Raw genomic sequence first — 20,940 nt, forward strand, 5'->3', positions numbered from 1 at the left:
GCATGAGGTGGCCAAAGTTAGGACCATGAAAAATAAGAAAATTAAGGCAGGTTTAAGGAAACTGTATTCATCTACAATCACTAAATAGAATGGATAATTGTTTCAAGTATTGATTGTGAACTTTATCCTACAACACGCAAAAAATGCTTATAATAGTATAATATGAAAAACATAACATAAATTTGTTTCAGTTCAGTTCAGTCGCTCAGTCGTGTCCGACTCTTTGTAACCCCATGAATTGCAGCACACCAGGCCTCCCTGTCCATCAGCAACTCCTGGAGTTCACCCAAACTCATGTGCATCAAGTTGGTGATGCCATCCAGCCATCTCATCCTCTGTCGTCCCCTTCTCCTCCTGCCCCCAATCCCTCCCAACATCAGGGTCTTTTCCAATGAGTCAACTCTTTGCACGAAGTGGTCAAAGTATTGGGGTATCAGCTTCAGCCCTTCTAATGAACACCAAGGACTGGCCTCCTTTAGGATGGACCGGTTGGATCTTCGTGCAGTCCAAGGGACTCTCAAGAGTCTTCTCTAGCACCACAGTTCAAACCAACAATTCTACAGCGCTCAGCTTTCTTCACAGTCCAACTCTCATATCCATACATGACCACGGGAAAAACCATAGCCTTGACTAGATGGACCTTGGTTGGCAAAGTAATGTCTCTGCTTTTTAATATGCTATCTAGATTGGTCATAACTTTCCTTCCAAGGAATAAGTGTCTTTTAATTTCATGGCTGCAGTCACCATCTGCAGTGATTTTGGAGCCCAATAAAATAAAGTCTGACACTGTTTCCCCATCTATTTCCCATGAAGTGATGGGACCAGATGCCATGATCTTCATTTTCTGAATGTTGAGCTTCAAGCCAACCTTTTCACTCTCCTCTTTCACTTTCATCAAGAGGCTTTTGAGTTCCTCTTCACTTTCTGCCATAAGGGTGGTGTCATCTGCATTTCTGAGGTTATTGGTATTTCTCCCAGCAATCTTGATTCCAGCTTGTGCTTCTTCCAGCCCAGCGTTCCTCATGATGTACTCTGCATATAAGGTAAATAAGCAGGGTGACAATATACAGCCTTGATGTACTCCTTTTCCTATTTGGAACCAGTCTGTTGTTCCATGTCCAGTTCTAACTGTTGCTTCCTGACCTGTATACAGGTTTCTCAAGAGGCAGGTCAGATGGTCTAGTATTCCCATCTCTTTCAGAATGTTCCACAGTTTATTGTGATCCACACAGTCAAAGGCTTTGGCATAGTCAATAAAGCAGAAATAGATGTTTTTCTGGAACTCTCTTGCTTTTTCCGTGATCCAGTGGATGTTGGCAATTTGATCTCTGGTGCCTCTGCCTTTTCTAAAACCAGCTTGAACATCTGGAACTTCACGGTTCACGTATTGCTGAAGCCTGGCTTGGAGAATTTTGAGCATTACTTTCCTAGCATGTGAGATGAGTGCAATTGTGCAGTAGTTTGAGCATTCTTTGGCATTTCCTTTCTTTGGGATTGGAATGAAAACTGACCTTTTCCAGTCCTGTGGCCACTGCTGGGTTTTCCAAATTTGCTGGCATATTGAGTGCAGCACTTTCACAGCATCATCTTTCAGGATTTGAAATAGCTCAACTGGAATTCCATCACCTCCACTAGCTTTAGTGATGCTTTCTAAGGCCCACTTGACTTCACATTCCAGGATGTCTGGCTCTAGGTGAGGGACCACACCATCATGATTATCTGGGTCATGAAGCTCTTTTTTGTACAGTTCTCCTGTGTATTCTTGCCACCTCTTCTTAATATCTTCTGCTTCTGTTAAGTCCGTATCATTTCTATCCTTTATCGAGCCCATCTTTGCATGAAATATTCCCTTGGTATCTCTAATTTTCTTGAAGAGATCTCTAGTCTTTCTGATTCTGTTGTTTTTCTCTATTTCTTTGCATTGATCGCTGAGGAAGGCTTTCTTATCTCTCCTTGCTGTTCTTTGGAACTCTGCATTCAGATGCTTATATCTTTCCTTTTCTCCTTTGCTTTTCACCTCTCTTCTTTTCACAGCTATTTGGAAGGCCTCCTAAGACAGCCATTTTGCTTTTTTGCTTTTCTTTTCCGTGGAGATGATCTTGATCCCTGTCTCCTGTACAATGTCATGAACCTCCATCCATAGTTCATCAGGCACTCTATCTATCAGATCTAGTCCCTTAAATCTATTTCTCACTTCCACTGTATAATCATAAGGGATTTGATTTAGGTCACACCTGAATGGTCTAGTAGTTTTCCCTACTTTCTTCAATTTAAGTCTGCATTTGGCAATAAGGAGTTCATGATCTGAGCCACAGTCCACTCCTGGTCTTGTTTTTGCTGACTGTATAGAGCTTCTCCATCTTTGGCTGCAAAGAATATAATCAATCTGGGTTGCTTCCATGTCCTGGCTATTGTAAACAGTGCTGCGATAAACACTGGAGTACATGTGTCTCTTTCAATTCTGGTCTCCTCGGTGTATATGCCCAGGAGTGCAATGGCTGGGTTGTATAGCAGCTCTATTTCCAGTTTTTTAAGGAATCTCCACACTGTTCTCCATAGTGGTTGTACAAGCAACCTAGATGTCCAACTGCAGACAAATGGATAAGAAAGCTGTGGTACATATACATAGTGGAGTATTACTCAGCAATTAAAAAGAATACATTTGAAACAGTTCTAATGAGGTGGATGAAACTGGAGCCTATTAAACAGAGCGAAGTAAGCCAGAAAGAAAACCACCAATACAGTATACTAACGCATATATATGGAATTTAGAAAGATGATAATGATAACCCTGTATACGAGACAGCAAACGAGACACAGATGTATAGAACAATCTTTTAGACTCTGTGGGAGAGGGCAAGGGTGAGATTATTTGGAAGAACGGCATTGAAACATGTATATTATCATATGTGAAACGAATCATAAATCCAGGTTTGATGCATGATACAGGATGCTCGGGGTTGGTGCACTGGGATGAACCTGAGGGATGGAATGGGAAGGGAGGTGGGAGGGGGATTCAAGATGGGGAACACATGCACACCCGGGGCAGATTCATGTCAATGTATGGCAAAACCAATACAATAATGTAAAGTAATTAGCCTCCAATTAAAAAAATTAACTAATTAATTTAAAAAAAAAAGAATATAATCAATCTGATTTCGGTGTTGACCATCTGGTGATGTCCATGTTTAGAGTCTTCTCTTGTGTTGGTGGAAGAGGGTGTTTGCTATGACCAGTGCGTTCTCTTGGCAAAACTGTATTAGCCTTTTCCCTGCTTCATATTTTTGTATTCCAAGGCCAAATTTGCCTGTTACTCGAGGCGTTTCTTGACGTCCTACTTTTGCATTTCAGTCCCCTATAATGAAATAGACATCTTTTTTCGATATTAGTTCTAAAAGGTCTTATAGGTCTTCATAGAACCGTTCAACTTTGGCTTCTTCAGCGTTACTGGTTCAGTAACACTGTTCAGTGTTACTCCACGTTCAAGGTCAGGAGGGGCGACCTCATCCAAGGTAAGGAGCAGTGACTGCACTTTGCTGGAGCAGCCATGAAGAGATACCCCACGTCCAAGGTAAGAGAAACCCAAGTAAGACGGTAGGTGTTGCAAGAGGGCATCAGAGGGCAGACACACTAAAACCATAATCATAGAAAACTAGCCAGTCTGATCACACAGACCACAGCCTTGTCTAACTCAATGAAACTAAGCCATGCCATGTGGGGCCACCCAAGACGGACAGGTCATGGTGGAGAGGTCTGACAGAATGTGGTCCACTGGAGAAGGGAATGGCAAACCACTTCAGTATACTTGCCTTGAGAACCCCATGGCAAACCACTTCAGTATACTTGCCTTGAGAACCCCATGAACAGTATGAAAAGGCAAAATGATAGGATACTGAAAGATGAACTCCCCAGGTTGGTAGGTGCCCAATATGCTACTGGAGATCAGTGGAGAAATAACTCCAGAAAGAATGAGGGGATGGAGCGAAAGCAAAAACAATACCCAGTTGTGGCTGTGACTGGTGATAGAAGCAAGGTCCGATGCTGTAAAGAGCAATATTGCATAGGAACCTGGAATGTTAGGTCCATGAATCAAGGCAAATTGGAAGTGGTCAAACAGGAGATGGCAAGAGTGAACATCGACATTCTAGGAATCAGTGAACTGAAATGGACTGGAATGGGTGAATTTAACTCAGATGACCGTTATATCTACTACTGCGGGCAGGAATCCCTTAGAAGAAATGGTGTAGCCATCATGGTCAACAAGAGTCTGAAATGCAGTACTTGGATGCAATCTCAAAAATGACAGAATGATATCTCTTCGTTTCCAAGGCAAACCATTCAATATCACGGTGATTCAAGCCTATGCCCGAACCAGTAACATTAATAGGAATAACTGCCCCCCCACAAAAAATGTGTCCTTATCATGGTAATGAAATTACAAAGAATACTTTTGTTTAACATTTTTATAATATAGTTATATTGCTTATAAAATAAAGTGTGTGTGTTTGCATGCACGCATGTATGTGTGTAATTAAGAAGCAAGGAAAGAGAGAACAGAATAAAGATAAGTAGCCTTTGAAGCTTCAAAAACCACTGTTTCATTTTATGACTAAGACACCCAGCTTGTGGCTATTTGACTTTAATCCCAAAACATTATAATTTCACATAAAAAGAATCTTAAGTGTATTCATATGAGTTTTCCCATTGTTAGTCAAAGAGAATGGCAAACCACTTCAGTATTCTTGCCTTGAGAAATCCATGAACAGTATGAAAAGTCAAACAGATACAACACTGAAAGATGAACTCCCCAGGGCAATAGGTGCCCAATATATTACTGGAGAAAAGTGAAGAAATAACTCTAGAATGAATGAAGAGATGGAGCCAAAGAGAAAACAAGGCCCAGGTGTGGATGTGACTGGTGATGGAAGTAAAGTCCAATGCTGTAAAGAGTAATATTGCATAGGAACCTGGAATGTTATGTCCATGATCAAGGTAAATTAGAAGTGGACAAACATGAGATGGCAAGACTGATCATTGACATTTTAGAAATCAGTGAACTAAACTGGACTGGAATGGGTGAATTTGATTCAGATGACCATTATATCCACTACTGTGGGCAAGAATTCCTTAGAAGAAATGGAATAGCCATCACAGTCAACAAAAGAGTACACAATGCAGTACTTGGGTGTAATCTGAAAAGTGACAGAATGATCGCTGTTCATTTCCAAGGCAAACCATTCAATATCACAGTAATCCAAGTCTATGTCCCACCAGTAATGCTGACGAAGCTGAAGTTGAACAGCTCTATTAAGACCTACAAGATCTTCTAGAACTAACACCCAAAAAAGATGTCTTTTTTCATAAGGGACTGGAATGCAAAAGTAGGAAGTCAAGAGATACCTGGAATAACAGCAAATTCGGCCTTGGAGTACAGAATGAACCAGGGCAAAGGCTATTAGAGTTTTGCCAAGAGAACATGCTGGTCATAGCAAACACCCTCTTCCAACAAAACCAGAAAAGACTCTAGACATGGATATCACCAGATGGTCAATATCAAAATCAAATTGATTATATTCTTTGCAGCCAAAGATGGAGAAGCTCTATACAGTCAACAAAAACAAGACTGGGAGCTGACTGTGGCTCAGATCATGAACTCCTTATTGCCAAATTCAGATTTAAATTGAAGAAAGTAGGGAAAACCACTAAATCATTCACAAACAGCCTAAATCAAATCCTTTATGATTATACAATGGAAGTGACAAATAGATTCAAGGGATTAGATCTGATAGAGTGCCTGAAGAACTATGGACGGAGGTTCGTGACATTGTACAGGAGACAGTGATCAAAACCGTCCCTAAGATAAAGAAGTGGAAATAGGCAAAATGGTTGTCTGAGGAGGCTTTACAAATAGCTGAGAAAAGAAAACAAGCAAAAGCCCAAGGAAAAAAGGAGAGATATACCCATTTGAATGCAGAGTTCCAAAGAATAGCAAGGAGAGATAAGAAAGCCTTCCTCAGTGATCAATGCAAAGAAATAGAGGAAAACAATAAAAAGGGAAAGACTAGAGATCTCTTCAAGAAAATCAGATACCAAGGGAACATTTGATGCAAAGATGGGCACAATAAAGGACAGAAACAGTATGGACCTAACAGAAGCAGAAGATATTAAAAAGAGGTGGCAAGGATACATAGAAGAACTATACAAAAAAGATCGATATGACCCAGATAGCCACGATGGTGTGATCACTCACCCAAAACCAGACAACCTAGAATGTGAAGTCAAGTGGGCCTTTGGAAGCATCACTATGAACAAAGCTAGTGGAGGTGATGGAATTCCAGTTGAGCTATTTCAAATCCTAAAAGATGATGCTATGAAAGTGCTGCACTCAGTACGTCAGCAAATTTAGAAAATTCAGCAGTGGCCACATTTTCATTCCAATCCCAAAGAAGGGCAATGCCAAAGAATGCTCAAACTACCGCACAATTGCACTCATCTTACACACTAGTAAAGTAATGCTCAAAATTCTCCAAGCGAGGCTTCAACAATACGTGAACCATGAACTTCCATATGTTCAAGCTGGATTTTCAAAAAGCAGAGGAACCAGAGATCAAATTGCCAACATCTGTTGGATCATTGAAAAAACAAGAGAGTTTCAGAAAAACATCTACTTCTGCTTTATTGACTACGCCAAAGCCCTTGACTGTGTGGATCACAACTATGGAAAATTCTTCAAGAGATGGGAACACCAGACCACCTTACCTGTCTTCTGAGAAACCTGTATGCAGGTCAGGAAGCAACAGTTAGAACTGGACATGGAACAACAGACTGGTTCCAAATTGGGAAAGGAGTACATCAAGGCTGTATACTGTCACCCTGCTTATTTCACTTATATGCAGAGTATATCATGCAAAATGCCAGGCTTGATGAAGCACAAGGTGAAATTAAGATTGCCGGGAGAAATATCAATAACCTCAGATATGCAGATGACACCACCCGTATGGCAGAAAGTGAAGAGGAACCAAAGAGCCTCTTGATGAAAGTGAAAGAGAAGAGTGAAAAAGGTAGCTGAAAACTCAACATTCAGAAAACTAAGATCATGGCATCTTGTCCTATCACTTCATGCCAAATAAATGGGGAAACAATGGAAACAGTGATATACTATTTACTTGGGCTCCAAAATCACTGCAGATGGTGACTGCAGCCATAAAATTAAAAGACTCTTGCTCCTTCGAAGAAAAGCTGTGACGAACCTAGACAGCATATTAAAAAGCAGAGACATTACTTTGCGAACAAAGATTCATCTAGCCAAAGCTATGGTTTTTCTAATAGTCATGGATGGATGTGAGAGTTGGACCATAAAGAAAGCTGAGCCCCGAAGAATTTTTGCTTTTGAATAGTGGTGTTGGAGAAGACTCTTAAGAATCCCTTGGACTGCAAGGAGATCCAATCATCCATCCTAAAGGAAATAAGTCCTGAATGTTCATTGGAAAGACTGACGCTGAAGCTGAAGCTCCTACTTTGGCCACCTGATGCAAAGATGATTCATTGGAAAAAACCCTGATGCTGGGAAGGATTGGGGGCGGGAGGAGAAGGGAACGACAGAGGATGAGATGGTTGGATGGCATCACCTACTCGATGAACGTGAGTTTGAGTGAATTCCAGGAGTTGGTGATGGACAGGGAGGCCTGGCATGCCGCAGTCAGGGCGTTGCAAAGAATCAGAGTGACTGAGTGACTGAACAGAACTGAAGTCAATGAGAAATCGATATTAGACATTATTTCTTTCTTATTTGACTGGAAGAAGTGACATGTGGGTAGCATATTCAAACTCACAACAGAAAAGAACTATTACAAATGACAGTACATTTCTGGGAAGTTTTCTCTTCTAATGAAGTATGAGTTAAAAATTCCTTTTAATTACCCTTTCTCAAACTCTTTGCATCTTATTTTTAAAATGTAAAACTTACTTAAAGTAATTGCTTCAAAAGCTTCTGTCTTATTCCAAACATTTGTCCAATTAAAGATATATGCACACTTTGAACAGAAATTATAGGTAAGAAGATCAGGACAAAGAAGGAAAGTGTTTTCCAAGTACATGAACTGCCTTCTCATTAGCATTGATTTTCCCAGGTTAAGTCAAAAGAAGGCAGCTTCAAGGATGAGGACAGGACTCTGGAAATGTTATTGATTTCAAGGAGCTCACCAGATTATCAGATCTGTGTCCATAATGGATATTCTGAACAAGGCTTAAAATTGAAAAAGAGAGAGAGGAGCATAAAAACAGGGAGAATGAGAGCTATAGAAATAGAAAGAAAAAGGAAGATAGAATTTGAGAGACCTTCCCATGAACCATTTCACAAGCCACCCCTAGTGCCAGGAATCTGGGTCAGAGTCTTGGGTGAACTTTACGAGAAGAGAGGTGTGTGCAGTAGACCAGATTGCCTTGTGAAGTTTTCCCTGCTCAGATATGTTTGCTTGGGTGTCTTCTCTTATCTTTTACAGCTCATGATGTCCCCATGAAAATTTTTAAGGATCTCAGCTTTTCTAGACATCTTGGCACCTTGGTTTCTCCCTGATTTAAAGCCCCAGTACATCAGAAAAAACACTTCATTGTAGAGACTCCCAAGTATCAACGGGGATAAAGAAAAACGCTGTAAGACAAACAATGTTTGTTATCTTGCTACCACAGTGCACCTTTATTGAATAAATAAGAGCTTGGTAAATATAGACCTATCAGTTTGTTTAATCCTCAAGGACCTGTAACTCTAGATTCCAGTGTTTAAAGAGAAAGTTTGGTGTGCCCCCACAATTCAATCTGAAACCACTATAACATGGGGAAAAGAGAACACAAGGGACACATCAGTCAGAAACTACCATAGATCCAGTCAGAGACAAGAGTAGCCTTTTCAAAGCTGTCACTCAGCCTTTTGAACACTGGTTCCCCAGCCCCCACTGTTGGAGACTTGGCTGCACATTGTAATCAACTAAGGAGCTTCAAAAACACTAATGTCTGTATACCTAGACAAAACTATAACTCAAACATGTACACGTACCCCTGTGGTCCTGGCAGCGCCATTCACAATAGTCAAGACATGGAGACAACCCAAATGTCCACCGATAGATGAATGGATTAAGAGGACATGGTACATGTATACAACGGAATACTACTCAGCCATAAAAAGAAGAAAACAATGTCGTTTGCAGCAATATGCATGCAACTGGAGATTATCATTGTGCCTCAGTGAAGTCAGGAAAAGAAAGACTAATACCGTACGATAGCACTTATATGTGGAATCTAAAATATGCCACAAATAAACCTGTCTACAGAACAGAAAACAGACACAGAGCACAGACTTGCGGTTGCCAAGGAGGAGAGAGTGGGGAGAGAAGGACTGGGATTTGGGATTGGCAGATGTAAACTTTTACATATAGGATAGATAAACAACAAGGCCTTACACTGTAGCGTGTGAGCATGTTAAGTCGTTCCAGTTGTGTCCAATTCTTTGTAACCCTAGAGACTGTAGCCCCCAGGTTCCTCTGTCCATGGGATTCTCCAGGCAAGAATACTGGAGTGGGTTGCCATGCCCTCCTCCAGGGGATCTTCCCAACCCAGGGATCAAATTCACATCTCCTACGGCTCCTGCATTGGCAGGTGAGTTCTTTACTACTAGCACCAACTGGGAAGCCCTACTGTATAGCACAGGGAACTACATTCAAAACCCTGTGATAAACCATAATGGAAAAGAATATATAAAAAAAGAATGTCTATATGTATGTAACTGAGTCACTTTGCTGTGCAGCAGAGATTGATTGACATGACACTGTAAATCAACTGTACTGAAGTTAAAAAGAATAAAAAGTTTTAAAAAATACTGATGCCTGGATCTCATCACCAGAGAATCTACTGTAATAATATGGGATGTGACCTGGGAAACTGGATTTTTAAAAGCTCCCCGAAGTGATTATAATATTAGCAACTAAATTTGAAAATTGCTGGCCTAGAGAATTTCTCATATAATTACATGCCTTTAATGAATACTTCCTAGGCCATGAAATGATGTCTAAGCGCACAACTAACATTGGCAAAGATGGGAGCTTCCAAGTCAAAGAAGAGCTTTGACAATGTGTCAAGGGCTTTTATTGTTATTCAGTCGCCAAGTTGTGGCCAACTCTTTGCAACTTTATTGGTTGTAGCACATCAGGCTCTTCTGTCCTCCACTGTCCCCAGAGTTTGCACAAACTCATGTCCATCGAGTCAGTGATGCTATCTAGCCATCTCATCCTTTGCTGCCTTTTTCCTTTTGCCTTCAATCTTTCCCAGCATCAGGGTCTTTTCAAATGAGTCAGCTCTTCACATCACGTAGGAAAAACACTGGAATTTCAGGTTCAGCATCAGTCCTTCCAATGAATATTCAGGGTTGATTTCCTTTAGGATTGGTTGGTTTGATCTCCTTGCTGTACAAGGGACTCTCAAGAGCCTTCTCCAACACCACAATTCAAAAGCATAAGTTCTCCAGGGATCAGTCTCCTTTATGGTCCAACTCTCACATCCATACATGACTAGAGGAGAAATCATGGTTTTGACTATATGGACCTTTGCTGGCAAAATGATGTCTGTGCTTTAATCTGTCTAATGTAATGTTGATGCTAAAGTTTAATAGGAATTTCATGTACAAGGCATTCTAGAAAACATATAATAGTAAAAAGAAAAGTTGGGAGAGTGCCAGTGCCCCCAGAATGGTAGTTTACCTGCTGTATGTATGGCATCCTGGAATGGCTTCTTCATGAGGAAACGTGTATGCATCCCCATACCCCACTCCTCCTCTATGGGTGTGAGTACAGCATATAAATTTTTACTGTGTGTGCCAGAAAGCAGTGGTTCGAAGCATGGGTCTCTGGCGTCAGAAAGCCTATGTTCAATTCCAACTCTGGGCAAGTTAATTAACCTTTCTGGACCTCAGTTTCCTCATCTGTAAAATGTGAACTATAAAATGGTACTTGTCTCATAGGCTTGTCATTAAGCAAATAAATATACCTAAAGGCCTTAGAACAGTGAATGGTATATGGTATGAGCTTGGTATGTGTAAGGTATTTTTAAGACCATCTGTGATCTGTCCTGTATGACTAAGCAGTTACCATCCTAGGAGTGGTGATGGAAACTTATCTATGTATATAAAAAGACATGGGTTGGATGCACGAAACTGAATGAGTCCTTAGATCCTGCACCAGAGGCAGACAAAGGGGATAGATAACCTGAGTCAGTGTGTGCTAGATCCTTCTTTAAAGACCACCAACCTGCCTTCAAGGTTATTGGGAGCCAAACGTATCTCAGATAAGACTTCTGAGCTGCCAGGAAGACACTAAAGTGTTGGTTCTAAAAACATTTGGAAAAAGAGCTGTGAATGGCAGATTCCTGAGCTCTAACTCCAGAGTCCAATCTGGTAGGTCTGGGGTCAATGAGTCTACAGTAAACACCTTAGGTGACAATGATGCTTGTAATCAGCAAGCCAGTTTAAGAATCACTGGACCAAGCAATCTAGGAAATTTGAGGTAGGAATCTGCATTTTCTGAAGAAGAAAGGTAGCAAGCCCACTCAACTCACTTTCTGTTACAGTAGAAATGAAAAGAGAAATAACAAGGGAGGCATCCAGGCAAGTTCTGTCAACCCACCTGAGACTAGAGGTTGGCTGTTTTCGGATAAAGTTATTTAGAAATCAACACAGCACTTCCCTTCTTTCCCTGGGAGTCTAAGGATCAGAAATCTATACTTTCAAAACCTCATTTGGGTAACTTTTTTTCTTTTTTTGGCTGTAGGGCTCACAGGCTCTTAGTTCCCTGACCAGGGATTGAACCCAGGCAAACTGCCAGGGGATTCCTGGGTACTTTTGTTGGTGATATTGCTGTTTTAATGATCTGGAGTCGCTTGCTTTTTCTTTTCCCCTGTCAATCTTTACTTCCCTGGAGATCAAACTAAGTGATAGTGAGAAACATAAGGGAAAAAATCACTGACTTATCATCCTACCCACTTTCTCAACTGGGACTCCAAATCTATTTCTTCAGGCCCAGTCCCATTTCTGAGGCAGTCTGCAGTCTTTCCTCCACGCTCTGGATGGACCACAAGAAAGGGACCTCATCCATTCATCTGGCTGGAGACCACTCAAGGTCACTGTGACCAATGATCCAGAATTTCTCCCTGACAGAGGGAGACTTTATATACCTGATCTGTGCATCACCATGTTGCATCTTATGCTAAGATGCTCACACTTGAGTAACTTCAAGCCAAGACTTGAAAACTTGGTTCTTACCAGCATGGTTATTTTCAATCAGCAAAGGAAAGTGTCCTATTGGGTAGCAGCCTCCAGCAACTGCCTTTGGCTTTACATTTGCAATGTCTGACATAGGCAATTGGTTTACCCCCAATGTTTGGCCTATAACTGTACTACAATATCTCTTCATGCTACTAAGCTTTATTTCATTGATAGAAGTGTATAAATCTATCCTCCTACCCCTTTTGAAGGAAAGAAATGTTTATCATTTACTACTCATGGAGTAATCACTTCCCTGGTGCCTCAGACGGTAAAGTATCCTCCTGCAATGCAGCATACCCAGGTTTCATCCCTGGGTCTGGAACATCGTCAGAAGGGGATGGTTACCCACTCCAGTATTCTTGTCTGGAGAATTCCATGGACAGGGGAGCCTGGCAGGCTACAGTCTGTGGGGTTGCAAAGAGTCAGACATGAATGATCGGCAAACAATTTCACTTCTTTTTTTTTTAAGCATGTGCCCTCCATATAGTTTACATCATTTTTTCTCAAGGAAACCCTATATAGTAACTTTATTGTAGGTTTTATACATCATTTGGCCCTCTGTCTTCTTAACTTGAGCCTTAACACCTGATTTTACTTCTGAACAAACTGGATGCATGATCCCTGCTATTAAGGAAAACCAGTGTAAGTGACATGGCTACATTAACATCAGCCTTACTGAATAACTGATCTTACCTTCCATTTGCTGTGACAAAGAATTGCTTAGAACTAACTTACCCAAACCAAAATCGTCCTCTCTGGTAGATGTCATATAACATTTAATTGGATTATGTCAAACAAACATTATTATATAGTCCAATAATATCCCAGTTACCTTGGGATACCTTCTCTAACAAGATTACAACGAAGAATCTTTTGGTAAGCTAAATTGTTTAAACATTCCAGAAATGCTTTATTGAGATTTTTTAATGTTCACTGAGTGCAAATACCAGCTTTAAAAATTTCCCTAGCTAAAATGATCAGGACCAGAGGCTGTCCACTAAACTATGTGTAGCAAGGTACCAGTAATTGAATTCTGAGAAAAATATTAGCTCAGCCCACATCCCTGGGGAGCTGGGATAGCCTTCTATAATTAAGACATAACTCCTGACTGGATTCTTTAACTAGGAGGGAAAAAAATTCAACTCTTCCTTCTTCCTAGCTGAATGTCAGGGTATATGGATCTGCCCTAATTAGACAACAAAAAATATTTGCACTCACATATTTACCCAGGAACGTATCCTTAACTTCTTTTTTTTCCACATTTTTAAAATTTATTTATTTGTCCATGTTGTGCAACATGTGGGATCTTAGTTCCCCAACCAGGGATCAAAGCTGAGACCCTACAATGGAAGTGCAGAGTCTTAACCACTGGACCGCCAGGCAAGTCCTTATCCTTAACTTCTATGCTTTCAAATGGTTGCCAAGTCAATTAGGGGAATCAATATTCAGAATTCAACACTCGTAAACTTATCGTTCTAATATACTGAGCTTAATTTTTGGTTAAGATTCAGAACTTTCAACTGCAATCAACCCAGACCAATTCCACCAAATTGTATTTCAATGGTATAATCAACCTTTGTTTGCAGACATCATACAAAGTTCAATTCAGTCTCTCAGTCATGTCTGCCTCTCTGTACCCCATGAACCACAGCATACCAGGCCTCCCTGTCCATCACCAACTCTTGGAGCTTGCTCAAACTCATGTCCATTGAGTTGGTGATGCCATCCAACCATCTCACCCTCTGTCATTCCCTTCTCCTCAATAATAATAATAGCAGATGACTATTCTGAGAGTTTTTACTATGCGCCAGGCACTACCCTAAGAGCTCTATATGCATGATCTTACTTGATCCTTTCAACAACACTTTGAGCTAATTACTATTATTTCTCCTCACTTTATAGACAAGAAAACTGAGACAAAAAGTCACATAGTAAGTTGTAAAGCCAGGATTTAAACCTAGGCAGGCTGATTCCAGAAACTATGCTTAACTAGTCTACTGTATGCTTTCCCCAAAGTAACTATTTGATATATAGCCACAGGGCTAGTTCATACTTAAGTGTGACTTCTGTGTGGTAATTTCAACAGCTCACTTAGTACTAAAAGGCCAAGGTGAAGGACACCTTTGGAAGAAACCAGCAGCCATCACCCTTGAGGGGTCTTTCTCTACAAGGGACTTAAGCAGCTTGGAAAGTGCATTCCAGCCATTGAAACTGACAGCAGATTCTTGGATCTCAATGATCTTTAGTTTTTGTTCCTCATATTGGAGTAATAACACAGTGAGATTTTTTTAATTGAAGTATATTTGCAGTACTATATTATATGCTGAAAGTGAAGTCTCTCAGTCGTGTCAGACTCTTTGCCACCCCATGGACTATAGCCTACCAGGCTCCACCAACCATGGGAGTGGGTTGCCGTTTCCTTCTCCAATATTATATGCTACAGGTGTACAATATAATGACTTAAAATGTTTAAAGGTTATACTTCATTTATAGCTACTATAAAATATCATCTATATTCCTCATGTTGTACAGTACATTCTTGTAGTTTATTTTACACAAAATAGTTTATACCTCTTACTCTCCAGAGTGAGAGTTTTACACCCCCACAACTGGCCTCACACAAGTTACCAGCTATCACAAAAGAGGGATTGCACTCGACAGAAAAAGTCCCTATAGGAGGTTAGAGAGCCATTAGCTATGTCACTGCAAGGTAATTGTTTGTCCGAACTCACAGGGACTTGGTTTCAGAGGATTGTTAGAAAAGTTAGTCACCCTTGGAATGCAACCATCAGATAACATCTCAGGTTCACTAATATAAACAGGGGCTTTATTGGTTCATGAACATGGGAAGTTCAGGTGTAGATCTGGTTCCAGGCAAAGCAGATCCAGAAATTCAAACTGCAGTCAAGGCTCCACTGCTCTGTCAATCCCTCAGCTCTGCTGGCCCCAGCCTGGCTTCTTTCCTCACAGTCTTTCTCCATGTGGTAAACAAGATGGCTGCTCACGGTCTCCAGCTAATACCCTCTCAGATGGGAATTCCAGCAGAAAGATGTCTCACTCCCAGAGTTCATAAATCAGTCCTGGGAAAGACTATAATTTGTCCAGCTAGGAGCACGTAACCATCCCCCCATCCTAAATCTCCAAACAAGTTTGGGCTACTCTGATAGTTCAGTCTGAGTCGCACCCACTCTGTGGCCTGGCTCTGTTGGGGAAACAGGTGCTGATGCCCAGTCCCACGTGGTTCAGATGGTGTTTGAGAAGAGTTTCCCAAAAGAACCACAAAATGAAGAAATCACTGTGAGCAAACAAAAACATGGCTATGTAAACCCTTGGCAGTAATAATTAACTAACTAGATGCTTCCACTTTGCCCATGAAATAATACAGGGTTTCTGTATTGAGCCTTTCTGATTGCCATTCAAGGGTACTTTGAGAAAGTGAGGGAACTGCATCACTAGGTTTCCCGTTTCAGAAGACCTGGGCCAGTGTCATAACTCTGACACTGAAGAGCCCTGTGAATATGAGGAAGACTCTCCTACTTTCTAGGGGGTTCTTAGTAGGAAATTAGATACGAGACTCAGCTCAAAGATTCACCTTTTGACTTAAAAAAAAAAAAATCAATTCTCCTTGCTGGGTCCTAATCTTCTCATCTAAGTGAGGGTAAGGGATTATCTCTAAAATAATCTAAGATAATCAACTTAACAAAAAACAGATGCAAATCCCAAAGCATCTGCAATCCTGATCCTGTTGGACAAAGATTTCGAATCTCCTAAGTCAGATACTTAAAAATTCCATCGCTGGTGCTGAGGAAGGTAGAGCAGGGAAGCAAAAGCCTGTGTTCACAGAGCAGGCCTGAAGAGGTGTGTGCGGGGGTGGAGGAAGTCCAGAGCCACGAGGTGGAATTGCCAGGAAGCACTTCCAGGACCATAGCCCAACCTCACTACCACAGCTGAGGCTTAACGAATACCTCGCCCTTTGCTTCATAGTTCAGCGCCTGCCAGTTAAGGACATTAGGACTGAGGGTCCCACCAACATAGACAGTGTTAATCTCTTCTGGCGACAGCACAAAGTCCCACATGTTCACATCTCCAATGTCTCCCACCAAACACTGGTTTCTATCAAAGCCCCCAGCGAACGCATCCTGCTCCTGACCCAGGATGATGCTAGCATCTGTCCCCAGAGAGGCTCCCTTCTCCAGACTCTTCCTCACCCGGGGTTTCCCATCCACCCAGAGCTCTGCAATTCCAGAGGCAGACTCCCAGCTGGCACAGATGTGTGTTGGAGCTTCAGTGTTTCCGGGACTCTGGAATAATACCTCCTTCCCACGCACTCCAAAAGTATAGCCTTTACCCTTAGACCAAAATATGAGGATCTCATTAGGTTGCTGCTTGGTGGCATAAGAGAAAATGCTGTAGCCGCGGGTTGAGGCCAGCTCTGTGTAGAAATGGAGACACACGGTGAAGGCTTTGAGTGGTTCTTTTAACTGTGTTTTCAGGGATACGTAGGAATTCCCCGACTCTTTGGGAAACACGAAGGCCTTCTTATACAAGTCTGTGAGACAGAAAGCAAAGAAGAGATGAGAAGTTTCTCAGATCACAAAGATCTATTCCTGCATAGAGTTTGGGATTGAGAAATAGACTGATTTTTCCTCAGTGTCATACACACACAGACATACACACAATCACCCATGCTGGGTGTTCTTCTGACTTCACCTTGTATAATCTTAGGCCCTACCCCCATCACTCAGATCAAATCCTTGGCACAGCCTGGAGTAGCCCCTACCTGTCTGGCCTGAAACACTAGAGAAGCTGATCAAGACCAGGAAACACCACAACAGCCTCTCCATGGTCAGTTTCTACCGCCAAGGCTCCTAGAATCTGGATTCACCCTTCTGGAGAAGACGTCTTTGGCTAAAAGTTCAGCAACCAGAAGTCTTAGATTCTTTGCCTCAAGACCTGCTCCATCCTGCCTGGATTTATATCCAAGGCAGTGGGGGCGTCTGTGCTACCACGTAAATGATTTTCCAATGCTACCTTTCTCAGCAAGTGTCAGGGCTCTGGAAAGAAGGGAAGCAAAATAATTCTGAAACAGAGAAATCAATGTTGGTTATTTATTACAAGCTCCTGTGACTATGGGATCACCAGTTCTCTGTGACAGGAAAAATGAAGAAGCTCCCCGAGAGTTCCACTTGGCTATTTATCTTGAGGAAATAATAAAAAAATCTTAATAGAAGCATAGCCATCTGAGAACATATCGTAGTGCAACTCTAGCACCCACTTCAGCCCAAGTCTTGGTGTTTCACGGAGGATAGCTCCTGGAGATGAACATCATTGCCGACCCTTTTCAGATGCCTCTGGTTCACAAATCGGGAAACGCCAAAAACAAACATGTCGTCCACAGAGCCAAGGACAATTTTTTTCTTAGCCAACTGAGTTTCATTGCAAAGAAATCTCTGGTCCAGTGAAACATGTGTCTGATCACAAACGTACCATATGTCAGAGTTTCTTCATGTTAAGGTTCAGGGAAGAGTCAAGATGATGTGGCCAGTCCTTCAGTTGTGTCCGACTCTTTGCGACTCTATAGATTGCATCCCACAGTCCTATGGATGCATAGTCCACAGAAAATCTCTATGGACTCCTCTGTCCATGGGATTTTCCAGGCAAGAATACTGAAGTGGGTTGCTATTTCCTTCTCCAGGATATCTTCCTGACCCAGGGATCAAATCTACATCCCTTGTATCTCCTGCATTGGCTGGGAAGCCAATCTTACTGTAGATCCCTATTTAACCCAGTCTTCAAGATGACTATTTAGCTCATCCTTTCTCCTCAAACCCCCAGAATCTCATCCATTCTTATACACAGCATTCACAGCTGTTTATCGAGAAATTAGAAGCAAACAGAAAAAAGCCACTGTATCTCTTGTAGCAGAGGCTTCTGGCAGCTGCACGATACCCATTTTCCACTTCTCATCCAGTAAGAACAGCACTGTTTGTTAAGCACATGGTCACCCAGTCAAATACTAAACTCCCCAGCCTCCTCTGCAGTTAGGAGTGAGAATGTGATTACATTCTGGCCAATGAGATATGAACAGAAGGAATAAGGACATTTTCCAGGTTGTGCCCTTTACAGACTTCTCTTGTGCTCTTCCTTTCCACTTCCCCCCTGCCTTCTGTCTAGAATTCAGACATGATAATAGGAGCTGGAGTATCACTTCTAGACCACCATGGGTGAGATGCACATTTGAGGTTGCAGATAGATGGAGCCTAGATAATTGACTATGGAACCACTGCATCAGTTCTAGACCAACTACCCCAATATTTACTTAAAGGAGATATACTGTGTTTTGTTAAATCAAAACTATTAATGTGGTCTTCCTGCTATAAAATCCAAACTGATATCTTTACATATCCTCCCATCTCCAAATCTACCAGTGTTTCTGAATCTTTACTTACATATTCTGCCGCCCTCTTATGACAAAGGATGAACTGTCCATATATATCTAAGGGCAACCTTTGTACTTCTGCAAAGGATCCCAGACCCTCTTAATCACTCAGAGTTTTGCTTCCATCGGTATTCTATCTTTTGCATCATTAATTTCTTCATCTTTACTCAATAATTCCCAAAACCAGATAAACATGCTGTAATATATTTAATCTTTTACAGAAAGGAAAAAAGAAGGGAGGAAGGATTCCACATGTCAAGCATTCCAAGACTCCACATCCCCTTCAGCTACTGTTCATTGTTTCTGTTCTCATTTACTGGAAAACTCCTGGAAAGGGTTTTGTGTACTGACAGTCTCTGTTTTCCCATCTCCTGTTTTCTCCTCAATCCATGCAAACAAGACTTTGGCCTCCACCGCTCCAGGAAAACGAACGTAAACAAAAATCTCTTCCTTGTCAGATTTAATCATTGATTTTGGTTTGACTTCTCATCAACTGAGAACAACAATTATGTGCCAGAATGCTTGAATACTGGCACATAGTTTTTTTTAAAAGTGAAATAGTTTTAAAGTTCTCTGCCTAATAGAAGCGGTCCTCCCTTTCCCCTCTCTCCGTCCTTGATCCCCAAGTGGAGCCAAGAGATGGCAGAGCCTCCAAGGACAATGCTTGAGTCTCTCAATCTAGTCTTTCTAGTTTCAGCTCTGGTCTTCTGAAGTGAAGTCTATTAGCCAATATACCCTCTTTTTACTTATTTTAGTTGGTTGTGTAATATTTACGTTTCAATGAGTTTTCACAAATAGAAATCCCCCTGAAAATTGTGTGTCCAAACTCCAATATATGGCCACCTCATGCGAAGAGTTGACTCACTGGAAAAGACTGATGCTGGGAGGGATTGGGGGCAGAAGGAGAAGGGGACAACAGAGAATGAGATGGCTGGATGAACTCGATGGAGGTGAGTTTGAGTGAACTCCGGGAGTTGGTGATGGACAGGGAGGCCTGGCGTGCTGTGATTCATGGGGTCGCAAAGAGTCAGACACGACTGAGCGACTGAACTGAACTGAAACTGATTACTACTTGCCCCCAAATGAAATATCCAATTAGCATCCTTGCCACAGGAATCCCCCTCCCACCCCAGGGGAGTAGAGGTTTTTTATGGAAGGGGCAGCATTTAAGCTGAGACAAAGGTAGGGAAGCAAGAGTTTTCAGACTAAGAAAATAATATGAGCAATGGTCACCACACACTTCATTTTCTATTGCTTCATTCACATACTCCAAAAACATTACTTGAAGCTCTCTGTGCATGATAGTCCCTTTTAGTGAATCAATATCTTTTCAGTCCCCAGATTTTATTGGTTTGCAAGACAAACTTCTGAGATGTCCTTGCTCTGCACCCGTTGCGCCAGCTCACTCTCCTATTTACTCTCTCTAGTGGCTCATCAGTGCACCTTCTCCACCTGATATCTCCCACTTACCAGTCACAATTTGTACTGCTGCTCTGTCTGCCAGCAAAATAACCACACTTGTATTTGTGAAGCGTTATCGTCCCTCTCTGTTGACACCATTCATAAAAACTTGCTAATGAAACAATATATAGAAAATTTGGGCCTGAGGTCTTTCAAAATAAGTGAGAGGCTTCAAGTTTCCTTGAACAAGAAAATAATAGACCTGTGTTTGAAGTTTTCATTGGTGGCAGGATGCAGGATGTATTAGAGTGAGAGAGATGGTAAATAGGGAGACCCCCTTGGTAGGTTTTAGTTCATTAGTACAATAAGACACGTGTTAGAACATTTACCAGGAATCAGCCACTAAGCTAGCTAACTAGAAAGTTTTTAAAATCATTCTGGACCCAATCCCAATGTTGCAAAGCAGGGTGTGTGTGTGTGTGTGTGTGTGTGTGTGTGTGTGTGTGTGTGTCTTCACAGCACCAAACAATGCTTCAATATCAGTTGCATGCCCTACAATTCAATTTTAATACTATCTCCTCCAAGATAGTATCAGATTCCACAGGTTAAGGATTCATTCTTACAAGACTGCCCCCCTCACCTTCCCTTCAAATGCCAATCTGAAACTCAGATTGTGTTGCAGACCTATTGGCTATAGAGCAGAGATTCCAATAACCTCCTCCACCCTGGGCTTGATTAATCTGCCAAAGTGGCTCACAGAAACATTTTACTTTCTGGGTTACCCCTTAGTTAT

At 41.6% G+C, this 20,940-nt stretch overlaps 1 protein-coding gene across 1 annotated transcript; it reads right to left on the reverse strand.

Moving 5' to 3' along the window:
- Positions 1 to 16,245: 16,245 nt before the first annotated feature.
- Positions 16,246 to 17,151, reverse strand: LOC129541698 (C-reactive protein-like). Its single transcript, XM_055403805.2, has 2 exons — positions 17,088 to 17,151; positions 16,246 to 16,856 (listed from the first exon to the last, which is right to left on the reverse strand). The coding sequence occupies exons 1-2, from the start codon at positions 17,149 to 17,151 to the stop codon at positions 16,246 to 16,248; spliced, it is 675 nt and encodes a 224-aa protein (XP_055259780.2).
- Positions 17,152 to 20,940: the final 3,789 nt, after the last annotated feature.

Source organism: Moschus berezovskii, chromosome 4 (genome assembly GCF_049115385.1).
Source record: "Moschus berezovskii isolate FMDL1 chromosome 4, NW_MosBer_1.0, whole genome shotgun sequence".
In the NCBI taxonomy this organism is placed as follows: Eukaryota; Metazoa; Chordata; class Mammalia; order Artiodactyla; family Moschidae; genus Moschus; species Moschus berezovskii.

Excerpts from the sequence above, each read along its gene's own strand:
- LOC129541698 (XM_055403805.2), bottom strand. The coding sequence starts at position 17,151 with ATGGAGAGGCTGTTGTGGTGTTTCCTGGTCTTGATCAGCTTCTCTAGT. Across the intron at positions 16,857-17,087 it reads TAGTGTTTCAGGCCAGACAG|ACTTGTATAAGAAGGCCTTC; the intron begins GTAGGGGCTACT and ends TCTGTCTCACAG.